Genomic DNA, 24,784 nt, shown 5'->3' on the forward strand with positions numbered 1-24,784 from the left:
TAATAGAGAAGTCCAAATGGCCTGATAATGCCATTTACATTGCATTTATAGATCATGAAAAGCCCTTGATTATGCAAACACTGCTGGAGTACTGGAAGTACTGAAGGACCAGGGAATAGAGGTCCGAGAAACATACACAGGATACGGGATGCATGGGCAAGATATTCCTTTGCAAAAAGAGTGAAAAGTTTACGAGCAAGAAGGAGTACGGCAAAAAGGCAATATCTCTCCAAGGTTGTTTCCAGCCTGTCTCGGTAGGGTTACCTAGGATTTGGTAACATTTCTTTCAGTGCAACAGAATGATTGCAAAATACTCGAACTAAGCTCAGAAGGCTTTAATAAGTTAAGGTGAATGTGAAGAAACAAAGTAATGGTCAAGAAACAAAAATGTCACTTTTAGCATAGCTAATAAATTACAAGAGGTGGAAGACAAAGTTGTGATTGCTGAACCACATCATAAAAATATGCGGTGCAGAATTATTAAGATGGGCTGGGGGCATTCACTAAACGCATTCAGAAAATGAACACCAAGCTCCCTGTACTAAGGTACAAGTGATGGATCTGCCACTCATGACTTATGGGGCAGAAACCTAACACCTCCCTAAGCACATTGATGGAAAACTTAGCCCAACAAGCATTATAAAGGACATTAGTAGTAACACTCGGGGATAGGAAATGAGCATCCCAGATCAGAAAACAAACTCAAATAGAAGATATGGCAGCTCAAATTAAAATATACATATATATTTAGGACGCTTGACTGGGACAATGCAGGACTAAGGCTAAATGGAAAATACTCGAACCATTTGAGATTTGCAGACGACACAGACTTGCTCAGTGAGTCGGCAAAGCATCTCCAAAAAAATGCTCGAGGCACTACAATCAAAAACCTTGGCCGTGGGTCGACAAATTTTAAGTGACGACAAATAAACATGCCGAAAGCGCCCTCTTCAGCATGTCTAACAAAAGTCCAGAGCAAGTAGAAGAGTATAATTACCTTGGACAGGTTATGTGTGCTGACCTAAAGAGAGAGCCGGCACAGAATAGGTATGAGCTGAGGTGCACTTGGCAAAACACTCCAAGTAAACAAAAGCTACCACTATCGCTCAAAACAAGAGTATGCAATCAATGCATTCTGCCAGCCATAACATGGAGCTTTCTGAAAATTTGGCAGGTTACCATACAACCAAAAAGCAAACCTAGGTGGCCCAACAGGCCACGGAACGAATGGTGATAGGAGTAACACTCACGGACAGGAAACAAGCTTCCTGAATCAGGGAGCAAACACGAGTAGATGGTATCACAGCTGGAAAAAAAAAATGATCGCACCAGACGCGTATTGTGGAGGTCGTGGGTTGGGATCCCACCTGGCTGGACGTGGGCTGGCTACGTAGTACGGTGAAACGACAACCGGTGGGACAACGGGGTAACACAGTACCGAGAGATGAAACTAGAACGAACTCAATGGAGGGAAGAAATAAGGAAATCTGGGGGCAAAGAATGGACTCGAGCAGCGCAGGACAGTAGCAGTTGGAGGTCGATGGGAGGGGCCTTCATGCGGCAAAGGACCTAAGTAAGCTGTTGATGATGGTGGTTTAACGCGGCAAAACTACACCTGTGCTACAAGATTGACCATGGCGGAAGACTATGGATTACTTTTGCGAAAATCTCGACACATGGAATTGCTAGTTTTCGCTGTTGTCAGAAAAAAATAAAGTGGACGTGGGCTAGGCATGTAATGTGGCGAACTGACAACCAGTGGACTGAGACAGGACTGGAATTGGAGGACGACAATTGATTCGATTGGAGGATGAAATCAGAACATTTGGAGGCAAAGAATTGACTAGGGCATTGCAAGACAGAATTGACTAGGGCATTGCAAGACAGGAACGGTTGTGGAAATATGTAAGAGGCCTTCGTCCTGCAGTGGACACAAGCTGGCTGGTGAAGATGACGGCCACTCCTACTCAGTCTTTCAGCTGTTTACAATAACTGGGCCCTCAGGCTTTCGGCTAGCAATCAATGGGCTCTTCAAATTGCAAAGTCCAGCACAAACAAAGATCATTGCAGTGATAGACTTCTTCGACTTGATGGGTAATGCCTGCTGAAATATCCTGTATGTTTTGACACGGTTGATGGCCCTCTCTACATGAATCCTAACAGAGGCAATCCTCCTAGTCTGGGTAACTTGCTTCTCAGTAAGTTGAGACTTTCCTGGAAGAGAATGAACAGTTAGCGAAACAACAAAAGGTTATCCCACCAAGCCAAAGCAAAAAAATACTGGCACTTCAGCACTTACCTCTGGTGAATGCAGGCATGTTCAACTTCACACCTTGAACATTCAGGTTCGGGCTCAGTGTGAAGCCCCGATCGGCCATGATTTCGTCCCCTGGACCAAGGTAATCTTCTACCCCACAGTCACTGGTTATAAATTTGTCCGATGCACGCCCACCATATGCTGCTGAGACGTACATTATGTAGCCATTCGGCGCGATGGCCATCAAAAACTTCACGGTGTTCCTTGCTTTGTAGCTGCTGTACGTCTGAGCTCTCGGCATAAGCTTCTTCGGTCGCTGCAAGACAATCTCTGAACAGTCGATGATACAGGTGGTCTTCTCAAACCCATTACTGATGAAAGAAGGGGGCGTGCTATTTCTTATTACTGCTCTTGGTAGCCATATCACCACTTTTTTCATTATAGTGGTGAGCACTGACAACATATGTTTGAAAATATTGTGGGCGCCTGTCACAGATACGTTGAACACTCTTGCCAAATGTCCGTACAGAAGACCAAGACGCAGCCTCATCAAGGTAAGTAGCAGCTGGTCTTCGACGGACAGGCTCACGAATGTCTTCGTCGCCTCAATACTTGCTGCTTTGGCCAGCTGATCAAAGACAGCCTTGGCTACGCCCGTGTAAAACACGCAGTCATTTTCACTGAGGCTAGATGCAAGCACATAGTGCCTCTTAAATGGCTCCAGCCTTGTTGTACTGTAGTTATGGTCGCAATGCGACACCTGCTCCCACTGTGTCCACTTTTCCTTTCTTGATGCCTGTCAACAGGGCAAATATGATATTACTATAAGCATAAAAAACACATTTTTCACTATCTTTTGCAATGCCTTTAAAGGGGTCGTGAAGAGAAAATGCATTTGTCTTTGCTTAATTTTGTCTACTTGTACGACATTTTAAGAACATAAATCCCAAATATTTTCACAATTCATTGCTTCTGGAATTTAGGAGGTGCCTTTGAAATTCTCGTTTTGAGGCGCATCGCAAGCGACTATGCGCGCGTCTTCGGTCGGCAGCGCAACTAGAGTGACATCACGTCAAGTACATTCGAGAGTTCAACGCGTTCAACGTTCTTTGTGTATATTATTCTGCAAAGCTGTAAACCCGATCTTTTAAAAATAATGCATCCTTCATTCGTTGCCAAAAAACAGTTTTCTATCGACGTGAGCGGTGTTGTGAACAATTCAGTTATCTGGCAACCATTGCAGCAGAATTCAAACCTACTGGCTGTTTGTAGTTTGTAGCCAGTTTCCCTGCTGAATTCCACGTTCTTGTGCCGAATTCGCTTCAGAATCTTACCTTTTTTGGATAAAATGGCCCAAAACCGCTCAAGCAAAAAAAAAAAAAAGCCCTGGGTGCGATTCAAACTTATGGCCTCCGGGCCAGTTCAACGTTACGGCCAGCCTAGTCGGACTCTTTATCCACTACATTATCGACGTGAGATGCGTGTGCGGCGAAAAACTGCTGCATAAAGGCCTCTTTGCATGTGTAACCCAGAAGTCTGTGTTTTCATAAATTCTAATCAACCCAGAGGTTTAACTGCCATGTAAAAGGGGGGCTCGGGTCTCCTCAAGCTACATACACCAAGTCGCTTTTTTCCCGTGCCTACGCTCATCTATGTGATGAAAAGAAATAAACTGAAACTGAAACTTACTTGTGAATGCTTCTGCAGTTAGCCAAAAGGGAGCATATACAATCAACGAAACAGCGTTAACAGCATTGTTTATTGCAGTCGCCCTGCGTGATAGTGCGACTCGGAGTTATTTTTGCGCTTGATGAGTAAATGATGGACAGGATTTAAGTTCCGGCTACTCGAAGTTCCTTCGATAAATGGGTTTATGTAATAATCAATCAGTTTAAGCGTTCGGTCATTTATCTCGTCAGGTCAGAAGTTTCACGTTCGCGATACTCACATTACAGGCTACGTGAGACAGACGTTGGCAAACTTGTGCAAGAATATCAGCTAGCAAAACGACAGTTTAGAGTCGTGTGAAACAGCGTAAACAGTTTACGAATGCCCAGTTTAGATTAAACGTGGTTACTTCCGCCTGCGCCACTCACCCGCGTTGTTGACTGAAAGTTCGACCGTGTTGATCAGTCGTATCAGAGATCAGACATTTCCTGTTCAGTGCAGGGCGAGTTTCATCATGGCGCCGATGTTGTAGCTTTATCTGACCCTTTGCAAGCCCGCTCTATGCCAACATATTGTGCAGACGAGGAAGAACTATGATTGGCTTCTTACTGACTTACTGAAACGTCACTTCATGGGTTGAGGAGGAAAGCCTCGGTGAAATTGTAACTGCATTTGTTTTCCTATTTGTCGATATCGGACGACGAAACGGGTATGCGTTGTTTGTTTACTAAGGTTCTACAGTTATAAGTGCACACACAACACAATGTTTTTGAAAATCTTTTCACGACCCCTTTAAGCTAGGTCTGCTGTGTAAAGAAAAGAAGGAATAAATTATGTGCTTACTTCAAAGTTCTCAAGTTGGTCCGAACACGAGGGCCATGTCACATGAGATGGCTCCTGCAAGAGAGATGATACAATGCAATCAGACACTTCACTCTGTCACCACAGATTTCAGTATGCAATGCTGCACGGAGCAGCTTTCCAAAACGTATTTCTGCATAGCCATTAATGCAGGCAGGCACAAAGAAAGTGCATCTGTTTAAGGCCCGAATACATGCAGTGAATATGCGACGAAAAGACGATGAACAGCGCCAGGCAGTGCACGATGGCAGAAAATACGTTCGCTGCCAAATCTAGCTGGGACAGAAGTTCGGCGGTGGTGAAGCGACAAACCGAAGGAACCAATCAGGTCTTCCGATTCCCCCTCCATGGCATGTACAGGTGCCAAAAAAAGTAAACGAAGCACGTGTTGGAGACTGAGCGGATTTCTATGCCATGTGCTTAGCCAGCAACATCAAAGTGACATTTCAAGAAAATCATTCTTGGACAGAATTGGGCTGCACATATTCTGTTTAACTGACAGCCGGATAAAATAGAAATTAGTGTAATTTCACGAAGCTGTGCTACGTTTACTTTTTGGGGCACCTGTACAGCCTGCTGCAGATGGCTGCTTTGGAAGAGTTTGATAGACGTACGCTTGACTCGCACCTACTCGAGCTAAAAAAAAAACGGACTGTAAATCTGAGATCGCTTAAGGAAAATGAGGTGAGATCAATTGAAGTCCGCGCACAACTCTGTTTGCTTAGGCCCCAAGCGAAACACGGTCCCGACCCAACTGCTGTGGCTTGTGCCACCGAGATAGGCATGTATGATAGCTTTTATTAGGTTAAATACATAATACATAACTTGCATTACCAGCAACATGGGCCCCATATGCAAGATCGGCGAGTCAGGAACGGGCGGTATTACTGCGAGAGCCTCTCAAATACAACGAAAAACTAGAAACAGCCAGCCGTATGTATTCAGGGCCAAGTTTGACATGCTGTATTTTGTACATAGGTGCCATCTGTTGAGGGGGACTAGAGGTAAAATGCCAGCTTCATGTTCTGGGAGTCACCAATTCAAATCTCCCTGGAGGAATTCGTTGTTTTTTACCCTATTGCCTTTAGCGCTTCTGAGAACTCGAATATTTCAGTACAAGAAATGCCCCTGACTCAAGTAGAATCGTCAAACAACGTACAACCCAAGCAGGAAGCACCTTAACCGGGTCTGTTTACTGAACGCCGCCATTGATAATGGGCACAGAGGTTCAGTAAGCCATACTGAGACCAACCCAGCAGCGATGCGGCACAGGGCACTGTGCCTTTGTTCCAGGTAGTTCGGCTTGATGAAGATATGGCATCCTGCCATGGCAGATTTTCCACTGTGTGAACTTACTCGTTAAAGTTCGCTCCATGTATTCTGGTCTTTAAGGAAAGCTTGTTGTGAAGCACGTAAAAAAAGAAGGAATAAACTGTGTACTTACCTCGGAGTCCTGAGGTTGGCCGGAAGGAGCGGACTCGGCCACACCAGACGGCCCCTGCACGAGATATATCGAGACCCAATCAGACTGCGTTCTGTCACCACAGACTGCAGTACGCAATGCTGCATGGAGGAGCTTTCCAATTCCCAAACGTATTTCTGCATAGCCATTAATGTTGACAGACACAAAGTATGCGCACCTGCTTTATGTAAAGCTTGCCGCGAAGCACGTAAACAAAAGAACGAGAAAACTGTGTACGTGTGAACGTATTAATGTGGGCTAGTTGGTTTGAACTGTGAAACATGGTTAGGTAGCACGGTAAGGCTGGACAATAAGTGGAGACCACACAGGACTAGCGCTAGACTTACCTCGGAGTCCTGAAGTTGGCCTGAAGGAGCGGCCTCAGCCACACCTGACGGCCCCTGCACGAGAGATGTTGAGACCCAATCAGACTGCGTTCTGTCCCCACAGACTGCAGTACGCAATGCTGCATGGAGGAGCTTTCCAATTCCCAAACGTACTTCTGCATAGCCATTAATGCTGGCAGACACAAAGGATGCGCACCTGCTTTAAGTAAATTTTGCCGCGAAGCACGGAAACAAAAGAACGAGAAAACTGTGTACGTGTGAACGTATTAATGTGGGCTAGTTGATTTGAACTGTGAAACATGGTTAGGTAGCACGGTAAGGCTGGACAATAAGTGGAGACCACACAGGACTAGCGCTAGACTTACCTCGGAGTCCTGAAGTTGGCCTGAAGGAGCGGGCTCAGCCACACCTGACGGCTCCTGCACGAGAGATGTTGAGACCCAATCAGACTGCGTTCTGTCCCCACAGACTGCAGTACGCAATGCTGCGTGGAGGAGCTTTCCAATTCCCAAACGTACTTCTGCATAGCCATTAATGCTGGCAGACACAAAGGATGCGCACCTGCTTTAAGTAAATTTTGCCGCGAAGCACGGAAACAAAAGAACGAGAAAACTGTGTACGTGTGAACGTATTAATGTGGGCTAGTTGATTTGAACTGTGAAACATGGTTAGGTAGCACGGTAAGGCTGGACAATAAGTGGAGACCACACAGGACTAGCGCTAGACTTACCTCGGAGTCCTGAAGTTGGCCTGAAGGAGCGGGCTCAGCCACACCTGACGGCCCCTGCACGAGAGATGTTGAGACCCAATCAGACTGCGTTCTGTCCCCACAGACTGCAGTACGCAATGCTGCATGGAGGAGCTTTCCAATTCCCAAACGTACTTCTGCATAGCCATTAATGCTGGCAGACACAAAGGATGCGCACCTGCTTTAAGTAAATTTTGCCGCGAAGCACGGAAACAAAAGAACGAGAAAACTGTGTACGTGTGAACGTATTAATGTGGGCTAGTTGATTTGAACTGTGAAACATGGTTAGGTAGCACGGTAAGGCTGGACAATAAGTGGAGACCACACAGGACTAGCGCTAGACTTACCTCGGAGTCCTGAAGTTGGCCTGAAGGAGCGGGCTCAGCCACACCTGACGGCTCCTGCACGAGAGATGTTGAGACCCAATCAGACTGCGTTCTGTCCCCACAGACTGCAGTACGCAATGCTGCATGGAGGAGCTTTCCAATTCCCAAACGTACTTCTGCATAGCCATTAATGCTGGCAGACACGAAGGATGCGCACCTGCTTTAAGTAAATTTTGCCGCGAAGCACGGAAACAAAAGAACGAGAAAACTGTGTACGTGTGAACGTATTAATGTGGGCTAGTTGATTTGAACTGTGAAACATGGTTAGGTAGCACGGTAAGGCTGGACAATAAGTGGAGACCACACAGGACTAGCGCTAGACTTACCTCGGAGTCCTGAAGTTGGCCTGAAGGAGCGGGCTCAGCCACACCTGACGGCTCCTGCACGAGAGATGTTGAGACCCAATCAGACTGCGTTCTGTCCCCACAGACTGCAGTACGCAATGCTGCATGGAGGAGCTTTCCAATTCCCAAACGTATTTCTGCATAGCCATTAATGTTGGCAGACACAAAGTATGCGCACCTGCTGTAAGTAAATCTTGCCGCGAAGCACGTAAACAAAAGAACGAGAAAACTGTGTACGTGTGAACGTATTAATGTGGGCTAGTTGATTTGAACTGTGAAACATAGTTAGGTAGCACGGTAAGGCTGGACAATAAGTGGAGACCACACAGGACTAGCGCTAGACTTACCTCGGAGTCCTGAAGTTGGCCTGAAGGAGCGGGCTCGGCCACACCAGACGGCTGCTGCACGAGAGGTGTCGAGACCCAATCAGACTGCGTTCTGTCACCACACACTGCAGTACGCAATGCTGCATGGAAGAGCTTTCCAATTCCCAAACGTATTTCTGCATAGCCGTTAATGCTGGCAGACACAAAGGATGAGCACCTGCTTTAAGTAAAGCTTGCTGTGAAGCATGTAAACAAAAGAACGAGGAAACTGTGAGTTGATTGATTGTAGGGTTTAACGCGCCGACGCAACGCAGGCAATGAGGCGCGCCGTAGTGGAGGGCTCCGGATTAATTTTGACCACCTGGGGATCTTTAACGTGCGCCGAAATCTCGTACACACCGGCGTTTTTGCTTTTCGCCTCCATCAGAAAAGCGGCCGCCGCGGCCGGGAATCGAACCCGCGACCTCGTGCTCAGCAGCGCAACGCCTTAGCCACTGAGCCACCGCGGCGGGTGTACTCGTGTTCTTACTAGGTGAAAAAATACAAATGCAAACAATGCAGGCTACTAGTGTGCTTTTCATGAAAAGTCTGCTATGAAGCATGCAAAGAAACAATAGTAATGACACTACGTACTTACTGTCGAGTCATCTAGTTGATTTGAAGTCACGGCAGATGCTCCCCGCATTACACATACCAAACTGAATCATGGACTGCATAATGTTGCCACAGATTGCATTACACAAAGCTGCACAGGGGATGTTCTCAGTTCTCTTGTGGGGTAACTATTATTAACAGGGTTAACAGCGCATGCAGATGAGGACACGGAAGGAAGAAATGACAAAAAAAGGAGCTGACCTGTGCTGTCGTTTCTTCCGTCCGTGTCCTCGTCTGCATTCACTGGTAACCCTGTTAATAGGCATCACCAACTAGCCCACCAAGCTATCGTTCAACTATTATGCAGGTAGGTGCAAAGAAAGTACATCTGCATTATTAAAAGCCTGCTGTGCAGCAGGATGTTTTAAAACTCTGATTCACAACCAAAAATGTTTACCCCTTAACAAAAAAAAGTGCTTCATGAGCCCTTGTTGTGATTGGAAGTTCTTGTAACTACCCCTGCACGTGTGGATTCACAATTCCGGGATTTGCTCGGAATTATCAGTAAGAGAAGAGTCTCCTCAGCGATTATGAGGAAGCACAAAGCAGCTGCTTTTTTTTTTTCTTCTGACAGCACACTTATGCAGGGGGGGTGGGGGGCTGCGACGCATTTTTCGACCTTGCCCAAATTTTAATAAGTACTTGCACAGGCTTTCGAGGTGTTTTTTTTTTTTTTTACCAATTCCTACCGATTTCATACGAGAAACATGCGCTAGTCTCTAACTAATACTTAGCTGTAGCATGAACGACTGTCACGCAAACCATACTAACATTTTAGAAATTTCTTTAAAAGGCCACGTGAAGTTTCCCCTTGACAGTCACAATTCAGACCAGTGATACCTGTTCTAACGTACACTACCATGACCGCCGAGAGCGATCACAGGTAGTCGCTCACCACGACGGAACTGCATGCTGAACGCGAAAGCAACACTTACAGCATTTGGGTAGGGTTGCAGTTGCACACTAGACGTTGCCGGCACGTCAACCGCGTTTGACGGGCCCGGGTCGTTGAGACCGCGTTTCTGCAAAACAAGCGAGGTAGGTAGTTGGTACATCCGCTGCCCAAATCGACGAGCCTTACGCGCAACTTGGAGACTTACCTTTTTTGCTTGCGGTACATGTTCGTGCCTCACTAGTCGGCGTCGTCCGACGATCACCTGAAGCCAGCGCGATTAAACGGCAGCGTCACATTTTCTGCGCACTTCTAAGCGAAACCGGGAACGTATGTACATACCTTTCTGTTGTAGCCCAAGTGCATCATTGGAACAGCGTTTTCCGGCGTTCTTTTGCCGCCCACAAAATGCTCCGAGCACACACGGGACGATGCAGTGACCGTGAAGTCTTTACGATTAACCGCAGCGATCCACTGTTGTCGCAGCTCCGCTGCAGCAGGAAATCGGTGAAGCGCGAACATATCGCACTTACAACTGTTGCGAGGCGTACTGTGTTGCGGACACACGATTGCACCCAGAACATTTCTCTTCCGCTGATTGTTTGTGCAGCCGTGAACTGCACAATGCTGGCCGCTAGACCCCTCATGGGAATATGACATGTCGGCGAAACAATGGAATAACTTAAAAAACAGCTGCAGGAAGTCGTAGACTACGCGGTGCAACGATGCCCAGGACACATTTTTCACAGCCCAGTCCAAGACGGCAACACTGGGAGCGTACTCTCATCCTCAGGGCGCCCCCTTGAAGTCGCTGGTTCGAGGGTTCACCCGTGAAAAGGTGTATACTTCTAAACGGTCTCGTGGCCAAAACCTTCGGGAGTCCTGATGAATTTTTGTCACATAATGTAATATATAGATTTTCCCTTCACGTACTTACGCATGCATTTCCCTAAGTACCTAGCACAACCACCCTCTGTAAGTTTCCCGGTATGGCGTTGCGCCTATTGGAAAAAAGGGTTGACAACGCTTGAGGTGCTATCAAATTTTGGTTTCACGCTCCGAAGCCACATGGGCTTTGAACCCCGCAGTAGTGGAGGGCTACGGATCAATATACACCCCATGGGGATGGTTAACATGCGACGAAACTACCCCACACGGCTGTTTCGTTTTTTTTTTTCGCCTTCATAAGAAAACTTTGCTGATCTCACACATACGTGGCAACAGACGTAAAGAGAAGCTTTACACTTGTCGTACACTGACATCCTCCACTGCATGTTTTTACGGTGTACGTAGATTTCCTCGTCGTAGGAAACGTCACGTTGAAGGTAGTGTCATGTAGTCCACCTCGACTGTCCCGTTTATATTCCTGGTGTGCACAGCGAAGACGGTACTGCTAGTCAGCACAATGCCCACCACCTCCAAGCGCAAAGAACGTGACACAAGTCGTTCTGAACGAACGGACATGATACGCGGAGGCCAGTGTAATGTGGTGTGAAATCCCGGGATCTACATTGCTTAAATTCCCCGGGATCGACATTGCCACACTTACGCGCACAAAATTAGTTTTTGGGGAAGAGGTTTGGCAAAGAGGTTTTGATACGCTTTATGGTATCTTCCTTTAGCATGGTACCATTTTATATGCTGTGATCGAATAGCTGTTCGAATTGCTTCCTCTACTTACCGTTTGAAGCTCGTGCGCGTCACCCGCTGTGAGCATGCTATGACCACGAATACACTATGTATTGAGAGAAACATTTAGTTGAATTGGATTGTCCAGGTTTTGGGGGTGTTCTAGTACGCGGCGTGTTCGCGAAGGGAAAATAAACCGCTGAGACGCTCTGTGTTTATTTCTTCGTCCGAATCGTGGGTCCGCGATTGAAATCAAATCCGGTAGCTGCATTTCCAATTCCTAGACCGGCATCTGTACTGCCTGAGCTTCACTGTTTCATTTTATAGGTCCTAAGCTTAGGAAGGAACGAATGGAAGGGGTTAGGGTTCCGAGTACAGGGATAATACATCGTTCAGTAGCGGTCGAGACAGGGCGAAAGCAGAGAAGACACACAAGAGGGCGCTAACTCGTAACTGTCTTTATTACACATAAAGGCAAATATATACTCAGAATGAACACGTGTCCAGGTCAACCCCACGATGGTGCTGTTTGATAAACACAAGATTACAGTAGTTACAGGATTACGGTTCGATAGACACAAGATTATACAGCTCACATTCAAAAAAGAACCCACAAAACAACGGAGGCGGCAATGTAGTGGCAGATGACTACATAGTTGCAAATTCTTTCAACTCGTACTTTCAGTCGGTATTCGTGCATGAATCGGAGCCACTTCAATTTGTACACCAATACGTTTCTTCTATGCCTGGTATCACGATCACCCAAGCAGGTGTTCTTAACTTGCTGCTGCAAATCGACGCGAAGAAATCTGCAGGCCCGGACAAGGGGTCCAATTCGTTCTTAATACGGTATGCCGCGCAGCTAACCCCATTTTTTTGTACTATATTCACAGCCTCGCTCAGAACATGTCAATTGCCTGCTGACTGGGTTTGCGCTTGGAATGAACCAATCTACAAATCGGGCAATGGACTGCACATTGATAATTACAGGCCCATATCACTGACAAGTACATGCTGCTAGCTACTAGAGCGTATAATTAATAAAACTATTGTAACATACTTGAAGAATAACAACATGCTCTTTCTCTAAACAGCATGGCTTTCGTAAAGGACTGTCCATCGCAACACTATTGCTTGAAATCACCCACGACTTCGCATCGGTCATTACTCAAGCCTGCAAGCAGATGCAATATTTATTGATTTTGCTAAGACCTTCGACCGGGTTCCACACAGCTAATTATTAACTAAATTTAGACGACTGGCATAAATAGTAACTTGGTATCACGGGTACAAGCCTATCTTTCGTATCGCACCCAATTTGTTACAATAACTAACGCTAATTCCAATCCCTTAAGCGTACTTTCAGGGGTGCGGCAGGGACAGTCCTTGGGGCTACACTTTTTCTCATTTATATAAATGATATGTACTCATGTGCAGAACCTAGAGTGATTGTTCTGCTTCTTGCCGACTATTGCGTAATTTATACCACTGGGCATGAAACTGATGACCAATTGCGATTAAATTCATCTCTGTCTAGCATCGTTGCCCGTTGCGATACATGGGGGATGAAAGTCAACGCAAGTAAAACGACATTCATTACAATAACTCGAAAAAAGACACTTAGGTATTTTACTTACAGTCTAACGGGGAATAATTTAAGTCGAACTGATACCGGGAAATATCTTGGCGTTACGCTGAAATCTGACTTAATGTGGACCGCCCATATTGATAACGTCTGCTCAAAGGTATATAGGCAACTGGGTTTTTTACGCCGGAAACTTTCCAGAGCAGCACCTGATGTGAAACTCACTGCATACAAAAGCCTCGTACGACCGATTCTTGAGTACTGCAGCGTGGTCTGGAGTCTTTCTCTTGCGAACATCTCTTACGAACTTGAACTAATCCAGAACATGGCTCTTCGGTTTATTTATTCCAAATACTCGAGGCACGAAAGTGTGAGTTAGTTGCGCATCAAAGTGCGCATTCGAACTTTGTAATGTTGGCGTTGGGTCGCCGATTTAAGGTTTATGTGCGGGCTTTATGACCTCGGTTTCAAATTAGACAGAGACTAGTATCTCAAACCGTCTTATCATCATTCCAATCGTACAAACCACAGTAAATGTGTGAGGCCATTCATTTCCCATTGTGACCCTTTTAAACATTCTTTCTTTGCGAGGGCTATGGAAATGTGGAATGGGTTACCGCGTGTGGTTGTAAGTAGGAATTGTGTCGCCGGTTTTGCTGAAAAAGTCAAGGAACTTTGGTTGCGCAGCAATGCCTAAATATGGACCATGTCTCTTTTTTGCTCATTTTTGTCCCTGCAATGTATGTTGGCTTCATGTTAGTTGTGTATAAACTCTGCATTGAGTGTTTTGTTTTGCTTTTTTGCGTTCAGTTGCTCATCAGTGTTTTGTTTATGTATACGCTCTGACGATCTGTGTACGCTACTCCTGTGTTTTCTTTTATGCCTACCCCTGTATCGGCCTGACAAAGTCTCACAGTATCAACAAATAAATAACAGTTAATGCATTCGATCAGAAAAAAATTCGATTTCATGTAATGCCGCGGATGCGTGGCTGACACCCTTTTCAGCTTTCTTATATAGAAAGCTGCCGTTATCTCTCGTGTCAATTTGTCATTGAGCTTCCACAACACGCTAGATTGTCAAACAGGGACAACATTGCACTTGGTTCTTATCTGTGTGGGTCGCACAATGCCGAGCGATGTGTGCAGGAGGGTTGTTATGGAATGAACTCCGGTGGTCCATGAGTTCAACATTGAGACACCTGCCTGACTGCCCAATATAAGTAATCACATAATAATGGGAATGAATACACAAATCCCTTGTTGCACGGGAATTGTGTACTTAACATTGCTTAACATTGCAACAGCTGTCAGACTTAAGTCCTAACAACGTCCTTTTTACCAATTTACGAACCTTGCAAAGCTTATTCGGAGCAGAAAAAAATTTGCCCCAATCCACCCTGTGAATGGGGTTGGAAAGCAAAGCTGTAAACGACACCCACAGTGATGACCCATGCGACGTCATTGAATTCACACATGTGGCTCTAAAAAGAGTGAAACCAGAGACAAGTGAAATGCACTTAACGACACCCTTTATTACTTCAAAGAGATATTCTTTGCTAAGGTTAAATTGATGCAAGATTCAAGAACGGTGGTTCGTTGAGTTCTATTGGTGAAGCACATGAGTGGATGCTCTTTTTTCATAAAATTAAAGGAAGCTAAAACCCGGTATTAGACGATCTCACTTCTTCTCCGTCTCTGCCGCCGATATCGTCGCCTCCGACGGCGGTGGCATAGACGGAGGAGAAGTGAAATGCCATTGCGTTAGTGTGAACTTCCTTCATATTTTTATAACTCCTAGTGCATGCGCAAGGCTCGCACACGGCCACTACGCGTGCTGTGGGCGGAGCACACAGTGGCGTTAGGGGTCGCATGACGCTATCACGTGGTATTCAGCGATAACGCAGGGGGCAAACCCGAACATGAGCTCGGTGAGGGCACAGTCTGTCTCCTCCGTCTCCGCGTGGGCTCGTGGCTCAATCGGTACGCCAACGGGCTGTCGCTCCGTTTCTCTATTCGTTCTGGGTTCGTTTCCTGGCGGTGCCAGTAACTTTTTTTATTTGTTCGCGGGAGTTTTCTGTTGACACCAACGGTCGCGAAAGAACCTTTGGGGATAAAAGCTCCGCTTTAAAAAGCACTCTCATCCCGTAACGTCCGGCAACGTTCATGTAATAAACGGTGCATGTACGGGATCTCAGCGGTTTTCCTTCTAGGCTGTTGCAAGGCAAGACCATCTTGCCTCGATTCCGGTGTTGCACCCACTACTTTTATTAGCTTCTGGGCATTATGTGCTTCGGAAAACCAGCCACGTTAAGCCTGCTGATCTGCGCCTGGACACTTTCCCAGTTTTATGTAAAGAGGACTTAAAACAGCAGACCTTAAAATAGAAAAGGCGATTCAGGTTTTACCAGTTGAGAGTGCCCTGAACTGAAATTTAGAAGTAATATTGAGGGGTTGACCTAGGCACGTGTTCATTCTGAGTATATATTTCTGTTTATGCGTAATAAAAACAGTTGTGAGTTAGCTCCGTCTTATGTGTCTTCTCTGCTTTTGTCATGTTTCAAGCGCTACTTAACGATTTATCAGCACCAACTAGCCCAACTGTCGGTTTTACTAAACGGATAATATTTACGCCACTTGAGATTTGCGGGTGTCGTCGCCTTGTGGAATGTTTCGCGGACACCCACCGTGGTGGCTCAGTGGCTAAGGCGTTGCGCTGCTGAGCACGAGGTCGCGGGTTCAATTCCCGGCCGCGCCGGCTGCTTTTCTGATGGAGGCGAAAAGCAAAAACGCCCGTATGTACGAGATTTTGGCGCACGTTAAAGATCCCCAGGTGGTCAAAATAAATCCGCAGCCCTCCACTACGGCGCGCCTCGTCGCCTGCGTTGCGTCGGCACGTTAAACCCTACAATCAAAATCAAACAAATCGCGGGAGAAGAAGAAGAAAAGAGAAGAAGAAGTGCACCCAGACAGCTCATTGAAAATTCTAAACGATTCTCTTTATGAGTGAGATTGGTCATCCTCGCTTTAATTTTCCAGTTTTTTTTTCTTCTCAAAACCAACTGATCTAAATTATCCTTCCTAGGCGTGTCGTGAATTGATAAGAGTACCATTCATTTTTACAATCCTCTGTTGTTTGACCGATCCCCTGATTGGGTATGCGCCATTAATTATCAGGATCATCAACAACAACAACAACAACAGCTTAGTTGTAGGGATAAGGGTAAGTATGTATAAGTCGAAAGTAATGTTTAAATCGGCCTGTACAAGGCGCCACCATGATCCTGTCGGATGAAATACTAGAAGAGGTGTATGGATATAACTATCTGAATCAGTCATGAGGTCGGTGTAAAAATGAAAAGGAAACCAGGCCTAGAATAAAAATGGGTTCTAGAGCATTCGGCAAATGCTCCGCAGTAATGAAGACTAAGCTACTTCTGTCATTTAAAATAAAGGTATACAACCAAAGCGTACTCCAAACTTGAAGACTTACTAAGGACTGCAAAAGAAATCTTGAGTCGGCCTAGCGAGCCACTGTGGAGTAGCGCTTCTGAAGATAGAAACGAGAGTCTTGGATTAGGGAACAAACTCGGGTGGAACACGTCCTAACTGAAACTAAGATAAAGAAATTGAGTTCGCAATGCAATGCCAGACTAGATATATGCGCATTGCGTACTTCTAGTCTATTCGGCCTTGACGGCGGGATAAGATAAGGGGTGGCCAAGAATGGATTGCGGCGGCGCAGTGGGGATTAGCTCATACGTCGTGCGGTTCCGTGAAAACGTCCATTTGGCATAGTGCGCGCTCAATGACCTCTTTCAGTTTGCTGTTCTGTTCGTTTGACGGCAAGAAATGCTACTAGCAGGCGCTTCCTTGTATTACTGTTGTTAATTGCGTTCTTTGCCAATGTGATCGCTCTGTCCCCCCCCCCCCCCCTCTCTTTCTCCCCGCACAGATTTCGAACTTAAAAATACCGACGCGTTGACGGATAATGTGGCGACGACTGAAATGGGCACAAACCGGCACCTCACTGGTCACGGTGACTGCCCTTCGCCTAGCGGCTAGTCAGAAGTGGGGTCGCGTCTTTTTTAGATATGCCAGCGAGATGCACAGACCACACGTGCTGACTCACATTGAGCTGTTTGGGTCGAGATGTGTGTTCTACAATCGTACATTCAGTGATAGCTTGACGTTTCTCACAAGCGACACACGTGCACGGAGGGAATGTAGGGTGAATAAGCGACGAATCAACCTAATAAGTGGCCACACTGCATGTAATACCCCTGTCGCACGGGCACTTTCAATCGCGAATGAGTCGATCTGGATCTAGCTCAATCAGGATCGGGCGCTGCTATACAGGTCAGTTTCAATCGCGATCGAGCCCGATCCCGCTCGAACTCAATCCTGGTTCCCCAAGCGCGATTGAGGTTTCTAAGCGCTATCGGACGAAAGCGGTGATACTCTCGTCCCCACTGAGTAATGGCACAGAAGTTGACAACTTCACCTAACGTCACATATTGTATCAAATAACTTCACCCAAATAAGCATGCAGTAACGTTTATATAGTTACGGATACCTACGAACGCTCAAAGTTACCAGGCGCGGGCCGCGGAATACATTTTTGGCGCCATCTGGCGTACCTGACTGCAACCGGTGTAACCGGTGCAATAGGTAGTGTAACGTGCTGTGTAACAGCGGCCATGCGTCGAGCGCGCCCGAAAAGTCAACCGCGCTTCGCTTCAATCCGGATTGAAAGGTCACAGGGGAATAATTGTGCAGCTACTGTTCATGCAATTCGAAGAGCGCAGAAAAAATACAGAAGGCTGCGTTTATCAGTGTTGTTACCCAAACTGCTGACAGAGGAGCGGAGGCACAACATAGGGCCACAAGATTAACCAGGAAAGCAATCTAATGCTAACCTTTGAAATGATAAGCGCATGATATATTTGGACTGAAGAAACCGCAAATGATATTGCGGGAAAGGTAGCACAGCATATAAGAAGAGGGACGAACAGTTCGGAAAAGGCAAAAAAAAAAAAGACACAAAGCATTCTGATTCCAGTCATCAGGCGGAAAGCGCTGTCAGGTCCCTTGCGTGCACGTAAGCCGCATGTTCCATTCGTGCATCAACCGGCCTTGAGCCAAAGCGCGCACAGGCGTTTTGTAACCATGGGTGTCACCCTTCCAGGAGGCGAACAGCCTGCCCCTGCGTGGTGACGGAGATTAGGCACGCAGACCCGCTCTCACGTATTTCGTTAATGAATTGTGCCGGAGACTCCCGAGGCGGCGCTCGCGTGCGAGCGGCTAATCGCACGGAGAAAACACGCGGTGCATAATTGGATCCGCTGTGAGCAAAGGTGTCACCCAGGGGGCTTCTAGTAGTGTCCTCTCCGCGTTGCGTGCTCTGCCCCACCTCCTTGGGACTGCTCCGCGAACAGAGGCTATCGATGTCGCTGCAGTGTCAGTGCCCGAAGGGTCCGGTTCCTGGGCGCTGCCGCGCTACGACGCTGTGTGACCGCTTGGGCGCATTATAGCGCCGGTGAACGAGTTGCGCGGATTGGTCATGGCGCCGAGAATTTCAGGCATGCCGCAGCCTACAGCCATGCGGAAGCGCTGCTGCACGTGTGGCGTTAGGCGCCGCACTTACGGCATCCTTTTGAGAGCGACTTGGAGCGTGCAGGAGCATGGATGGAGGCTATTTATTTCCAGCTGCCCTAATTCCGCCGCCTATCTCGGGTGCGCGGGAGGCTGAACGGAAAGAAAACAAAAGCTTCGTGAAATGAAGATCGTGCTCACAAGGCAGCGCTGCTCGAAAACGGTGCGTTCGACGTGCGATATGACGCCCCTAAAGACACTCTTTAAGGTGGCATTATGCACCTATATTTTATACTTTTAAATGGTCACTAAAAGGAGGGCGTTCCTCTTAGAAGATTATAGGTCTGCACGAAACATTGAGTACGTAGTGCAACACGAAGCACGAAACAGTTGTTTAAGCATCGGGATTGGTATTATCACCCTTTGTTGTCGAGACCGCCTTTACTGCCCTAACATGTCGCCCATTGATTACACTTTACGGCCTATTAATTTCGTAGAACTGCTCCCGACGGCACACAACTCTGCAGCAGTTCCCTGTTCACCCCTTTTTTTAAGGTGGGGGGCGTAAGTACCGAGTAACACACGGCAGGCCATAGCAGTGGTGTGACAGCACAAGGTTCCAATGGCCGTCTTAAAAATCTTAAAACTGGTTCTTGTCGCTGAACACTTAAGAGAGTCAGCAAAAAAACAGGATTTTGGTGGAAGTGCGGGGATACATTGACGAACAGTTGTCATACCAGGGGTCGTCCACGGAAGGTTTTAGCGGGAACGAAATCGCGGTGGTAGTGCGGGAAAATATAAATAAAATATACTGATACAAATTTTCTGCAGTGTGGCTACCCAGCGGAAAACGTTCCTTTTTGGTTTTTCGTGTTGGTAACATTCAGTAAAAAGAAACACTGACGCGATTGAAAATACGTGGCCCGACTGTGCTTCGTATTACATTCTGTTAGTCTCTTCGATAAAAACCACTTGGATGTCGGCCTTGTGCACTTTTTCTTGCATGCACAAAAAAGGAATGGATTCTGAAATCATCAGCGCATGCTCACAACATTGATTGATTGATGGTAGTGTTTAACGAGCCGACGCAACGCAGGCGATGAGGCGCGCCGGAGGGCTCCGGATTATTTTGGCCACCTGGGGATCGTTAACGGGCGCCGAAATCTCGGACACGCATGCTCGCAACAGTCCAGAATGAATTCGGTTTAGGCCTTCTTACATGAAATGAAAGGTGTATATCTCTAACTTTCTAAATAAAGGGGATCAGTATCATGTGCTGAAACATCAGCACTGAAATTCAGTCCTGCTGGTTAGTACCGGGCAGTGAGGGGAAGCGCACCCCTTCCACCTGGGACGTCGAGTAATTCGCACAGATCTCGTCATCAGCCATCATGATCACGGGCTCCCAGGATGCCTGCCGTAGCTTCTTGTCGGGTATAGTACTCCTACAATTCTTCCGCTACTCAGCGTTCATCATCCCATTGACTTTGTTTGGACCCCAGCGAACTCCTCAATGCCAATAAATAACTGTTTTTCAGTAAGCCTTTGTTCTCACTACCAGGCACGCTTTAGACAACCCGATCCTTGTCTCCTTCTTAGACATCCCCCTGCTCTTCCGTGCCCTTGAACAATCCGTCCCACCTAATCATGGTAACCAGCTCAAATAAGAAGAAACTCTGTTGTATTTCAAAAACACTTTCCTCAACTCCATCTGGCTACCCTGCCTATATCCAACATCGTACTCCGCAAAATGCAAATTTTTTGGCCAACCAGGCACCCTTTTTTAAAGACGATAGTCTTTCTTGGGCTATTTAAAAGCAGAAATCTTAGTCTGTCTGTCTTTCTGTTTGTCTGTCTGTCTGTCTGTCTGTCTGTCTCTGACTCGATTCAGCCACCCGGCCAAAGTGAAACTGAATCTACGCACTAGTCTTATATACCCCCAACCAAATCTATACGTCTAAGTCCGGTGGCAATCTTCATACCTGCAAACATTGTTGAACAAGGACAAAATATTACGCAAGTGTGAAGCAGAAAATCAGTACACAAGTGATATTTTTAGTGTTCCTTTATTTAAAAAAATTATGGATAATTGTTTTTTTGCGATATCAAATGACATACTACATCAACTACAGAAAATCGTAGCCTGCTGTTGCCCGCGCCACTATAACTCCTGGCAGAATGTCAAGTAATCAAACGCCAACAGTAACGAAAGGTTTCACTAGATAGATTCCACGTTCCGCTTAGAATGCACGTGGAGCAGGGCAACGTGGTTCTAGAAACATGTTGTAGAAATGTGCCTCGAATCACGCGCGTCTCCATCGTAACGCAGCGCTGGCATCGAGGCACCTGGCCGGTAGCAGTAGAACGCGGTAAATTTAAATTGACTTGAGCAAACCTCTGGCGTGTTATCTTGGGAGGAACGAGACGGGAGAGGAACAGCTTGAGAGGTGAGCAGGAAAGGCAGGAAAGAGAAGGGAGGCGTTTACATGGCAGGAGCGCCAGTCGACTATTGTCTTTCGTCGACATTTGCAACGAAAGGAGAAGACACGCGGCCATTTTTTGAACCCTTACCCATATCACAATCAGTTTCACTCGCAACCCTGCCCTGCCGCCCTTTTTGTCTTCTTTTCCCGAACTGTAGGTGAACCTGGCGACTTACGCTGACCTAAACGCCCAGCAACAACTTGTCTCCGCAGCAAACACCGCCAAATCATCACTTGGTCGTGTTTGCCGTGGATACTAGTCTGCGCAATCTGCGGAATTTATGCGAGATAAACAGCAACAACAATTTTAGTAACTGTTTGCCAGCGATTGTAGCAGCACTTATGAATAGGTGGGAAGGAAATGAGTATCAAAATTAACAATGGAGTAAAGTCACGCTGGAGGAGACTGGATGCTGGTCGTTTGCACCATCTAGAAGTGGAGAATGCCGGGAGGGACGGCCCATCGGGCCCATCAGTTCCGGCGGATGGTTCACCAGCAGTGCGATCAAGGGAACCAGCAAACACCGACCGGGTTTATCGTAAAAGAAGCTGGACAGGAGGCTAGCGCGTGGGGGTTGGCGGAGGAGAGAGGAGAAGCCACTACGCGGCAGGGGCGACATTTGAGTAGGAGCCAGCAGGTGCACGGCGAAAGTTTTTATTTCCTTCGCCCCAAATGCTCGATGTTGCGTGGGCCTTTCACACTTCCTGCGTGTATCAATAAACGCGGATTTTGCTCATGTTACTTGAATTGTAGGCTGGCCCAAATCGTGTACCCCTATCTATTAAATCACAGTGGTTCACAGTGCGCTCGTATTTCATTTGCAAACGCGTCCGCGGACAGCGAAGGGGCTAAAATGATGTGTATAATGATGAGATGCCGCAGATATGTTCCTAAAGGGGAAGTTAAAGGGAAGTTTCACGCAAGTATAGTTGTGACCCTAACATGCAGAAGTATGCAGTGGTAAGGAACCCCGACAATTCTTACACCTCTTCCCTTACCCTACCCTGGCCATGGTGGCTGATTTTCTGATGGAGGCAAAAGGCATAAACGCCCGAGTGGTCGAAATAAACCCCGAGCCCTCCACTACGGAGTGCCTCATAGCCCGGCTTAAACCCCACGCGCTTCGGGGCGTTAAACCCCGCAATCATCACTTGCCCTACCCGTGTACAGAGATCATCGAGTCAGGGGGGCCTATCGCCGATGGAAAGCCGGTCCATAGGAATTGTTAGAACTCTTGACTAGCTTCAAGAGCGTGAAGGGACATCGGTCTGAAGGTTCAACATTGACCCACCTGACTCGTATCGCGTCAGTCCCCTTGGACATGGCAAAATACCCGATATGGCTGAGAAAGTCTAACGAGCCAAGACATCTAACGAGTAAAAACGTCCCAAGCGACTCGCGTGTCGAGATATCCCATCAGGCGTAAGATCCAGTTCTGGACATCTCAATTTGTTAGATCTCTTTACTGCGAATCTTTACAGCAAGCAAGATTTTGGTGAGGGCGGGGGGGGTGCCATGAATTGACGCGTGGAACGTGGGTATTGGGGTAGTTCAAGCAAAAACGCGGTGCGACCTGGTGATATCCTAACTCTATATCAGCGAACAAGCACGGTGTGATTTGTTTAAACCCAGTTCGCGGCAAAGCGACTTTTGATCTCTCCAAACCCTTCACGCAAGGGGGGAGGCTCCATGAAATGGTGCCGTGTAAAACTGCTATTCCCAAATGTCGGTGGCATTACATAAAACGAGTCTCTGATATGCGGTTTAATTAGCGTACTAACATGTCGCAAGTTCTTTCAAATTACCCGCAATGAAACGCGAACGACATTTCCGGTGCACAACTTTGCTCCTCTGTTAAATTTTTATGCATTTGAAACTGCCGGACACATTGGTGCGGCCCAAACATTTTTACAACTGCTCTGTGAATTAAACATTTGATTGTAGGGTTTAACGCGCCGACGCAACGCAGGCGATGAGGCGCGCCGTAGTGGAGGGCTCCGGATTAATTTTGACCACCTGGGGATCTTTAACGTGCGCCGAAATCTCGTACACACGAATTAAACATTTACTCCAAAGAATGAATCAATAAGACCTTATGGGCGGCAGCTGTTACAGACATGAATTATTGTTATCGTGGGGTATTTATATATATATGGGAACGCAAGTAGCCGTTTTCGGGACCATGCTTCTTTTATACTAAGAGCCCGAGATTTGAAATCAGGGAGTGCGTATTACTTACACGGTCTCACATCACTATAACGATGCATAAAGGAATATGTGATCGTTTGTGAACGTCTGTGAAAGAAATATGTGAACGTCGTTTTATAGACGATTTGCTGTAGTCGTGTAAAAGCGTATACGATTTGCTTTAACTTACGTGGACATGAAGCCGAGTTGAATTCGACATGAGAATAGGCTGCGCCGCAATGGCATCTGAACAGGCGCATCGAGAAAACCTTGGGACGTCAAATGAAACGTGAATGCCGGCCGCATTTTGTGCAGCAAATGTGCGCGGAAGCATCGGACGTCATGACGCGCCCCTGCTCCTCGCCGTGCGGGTGACCACAGGCGCGTCCCACCATGTGTGCGGACTGTGCCGTGTCCCCTGCCGTAAATCACCCGCGAGACGGGGGATAAGCCGAGATTTGTCCCTCTTGGGCGGAGGAGGCGCCCTCTATATGGGACTCGGTTCCGAGAACTCGGCATTATATACGACCAGGACCGTAGGTGGTAAACGAGTACACCTGAGGCAGTTACGACTGAGAAACGGAGGCAACGGCTTCCGTTCCTTGGTGCACGCTTCCCGTGTCACGCCCCTCCTCTGGCGTTGGCAGAAGAAAGCGGGAAAAGGGGGTGGCAGCTTATAAAACGGATTAATGCCAATCACGCAGCGCTCATCCGCCGGGCTCACTCGACCAGCGTGCTTCTTTACGACTCGTTTTCTTCCACGCCAAGGTTCCTCCGCAGGGCTGCAAGTCCGGAAGCAAGATAAATTACGAACAAAGATGAGACGAAACGATAATTTACGGAGGCGGCTACCATTAAGGCACGCTGAGAGAAAAAAATTGTCTCAATAAATGCAAGCTTAATAACTGCCTGCGTGCATGTACGGGTCCGCTATTTTCAAAGTTGTATCAACGTTGCTACATCACTCAGCGGTTACCAAGTATCTACTGTGGAGGCCGCCATCGCTGCATGCTTAACCTTAAAAAAGGTCGGGACTGAACTTCCGGTAAACGCTACAGTACAAGTTTATTATTTCATTAAGTAAAAAGGCAAAAGCGCACATAACCGCCCAAAACAAGAGTTAAAAAGCGTCTCCAAAGTTCGCAGAAGACATGAGCTGCCGCTTGAGTTCGACAAGCAATTTGCGTAACAGCGCTGATAGGCATCCCTTTTCTGCGTTTGACAGGCGCATTCCGACTACCTATAAGTATATAGATGGCGAAGGAAGTCCGTCACAAATTATCGCGAAGATGGTAAAGTGAGCACCAACGAGTGGAAACTTCGAAAATGTGATCCATGAACTTTTCGGCAGGCTATGATA

At 47.0% G+C, this 24,784-nt stretch overlaps 1 protein-coding gene across 1 annotated transcript; it reads right to left on the reverse strand.

Annotated features, from left to right (window-relative positions):
• Positions 1-39: 39 nt before the first annotated feature.
• Positions 40-10,311, reverse strand: LOC144148070 (uncharacterized). The gene is made up of 13 exons (XM_077679687.1): positions 10,288-10,311; positions 10,154-10,210; positions 9,989-10,075; positions 8,421-8,474; positions 8,056-8,109; positions 7,691-7,744; positions 7,326-7,379; positions 6,961-7,014; positions 6,596-6,649; positions 6,231-6,284; positions 4,769-4,822; positions 2,300-3,053; positions 40-2,214 (listed from the first exon to the last, which is right to left on the reverse strand). Exons 1-13 carry the CDS (start codon positions 10,309-10,311, stop codon positions 1,976-1,978), a joined length of 1,593 nt encoding a protein of 530 aa, XP_077535813.1. The 3' UTR covers positions 40-1,975.
• Positions 10,312-24,784: the final 14,473 nt, after the last annotated feature.

Source organism: Haemaphysalis longicornis, unplaced genomic scaffold (assembly GCF_048455015.1).
Source record: "Haemaphysalis longicornis isolate Haplotype H1 unplaced genomic scaffold, Haemaphysalis longicornis Haplotype H1 scaffold_1, whole genome shotgun sequence".
Lineage (NCBI taxonomy): Eukaryota > Metazoa > Arthropoda > Arachnida > Ixodida > Ixodidae > Haemaphysalis > Haemaphysalis longicornis.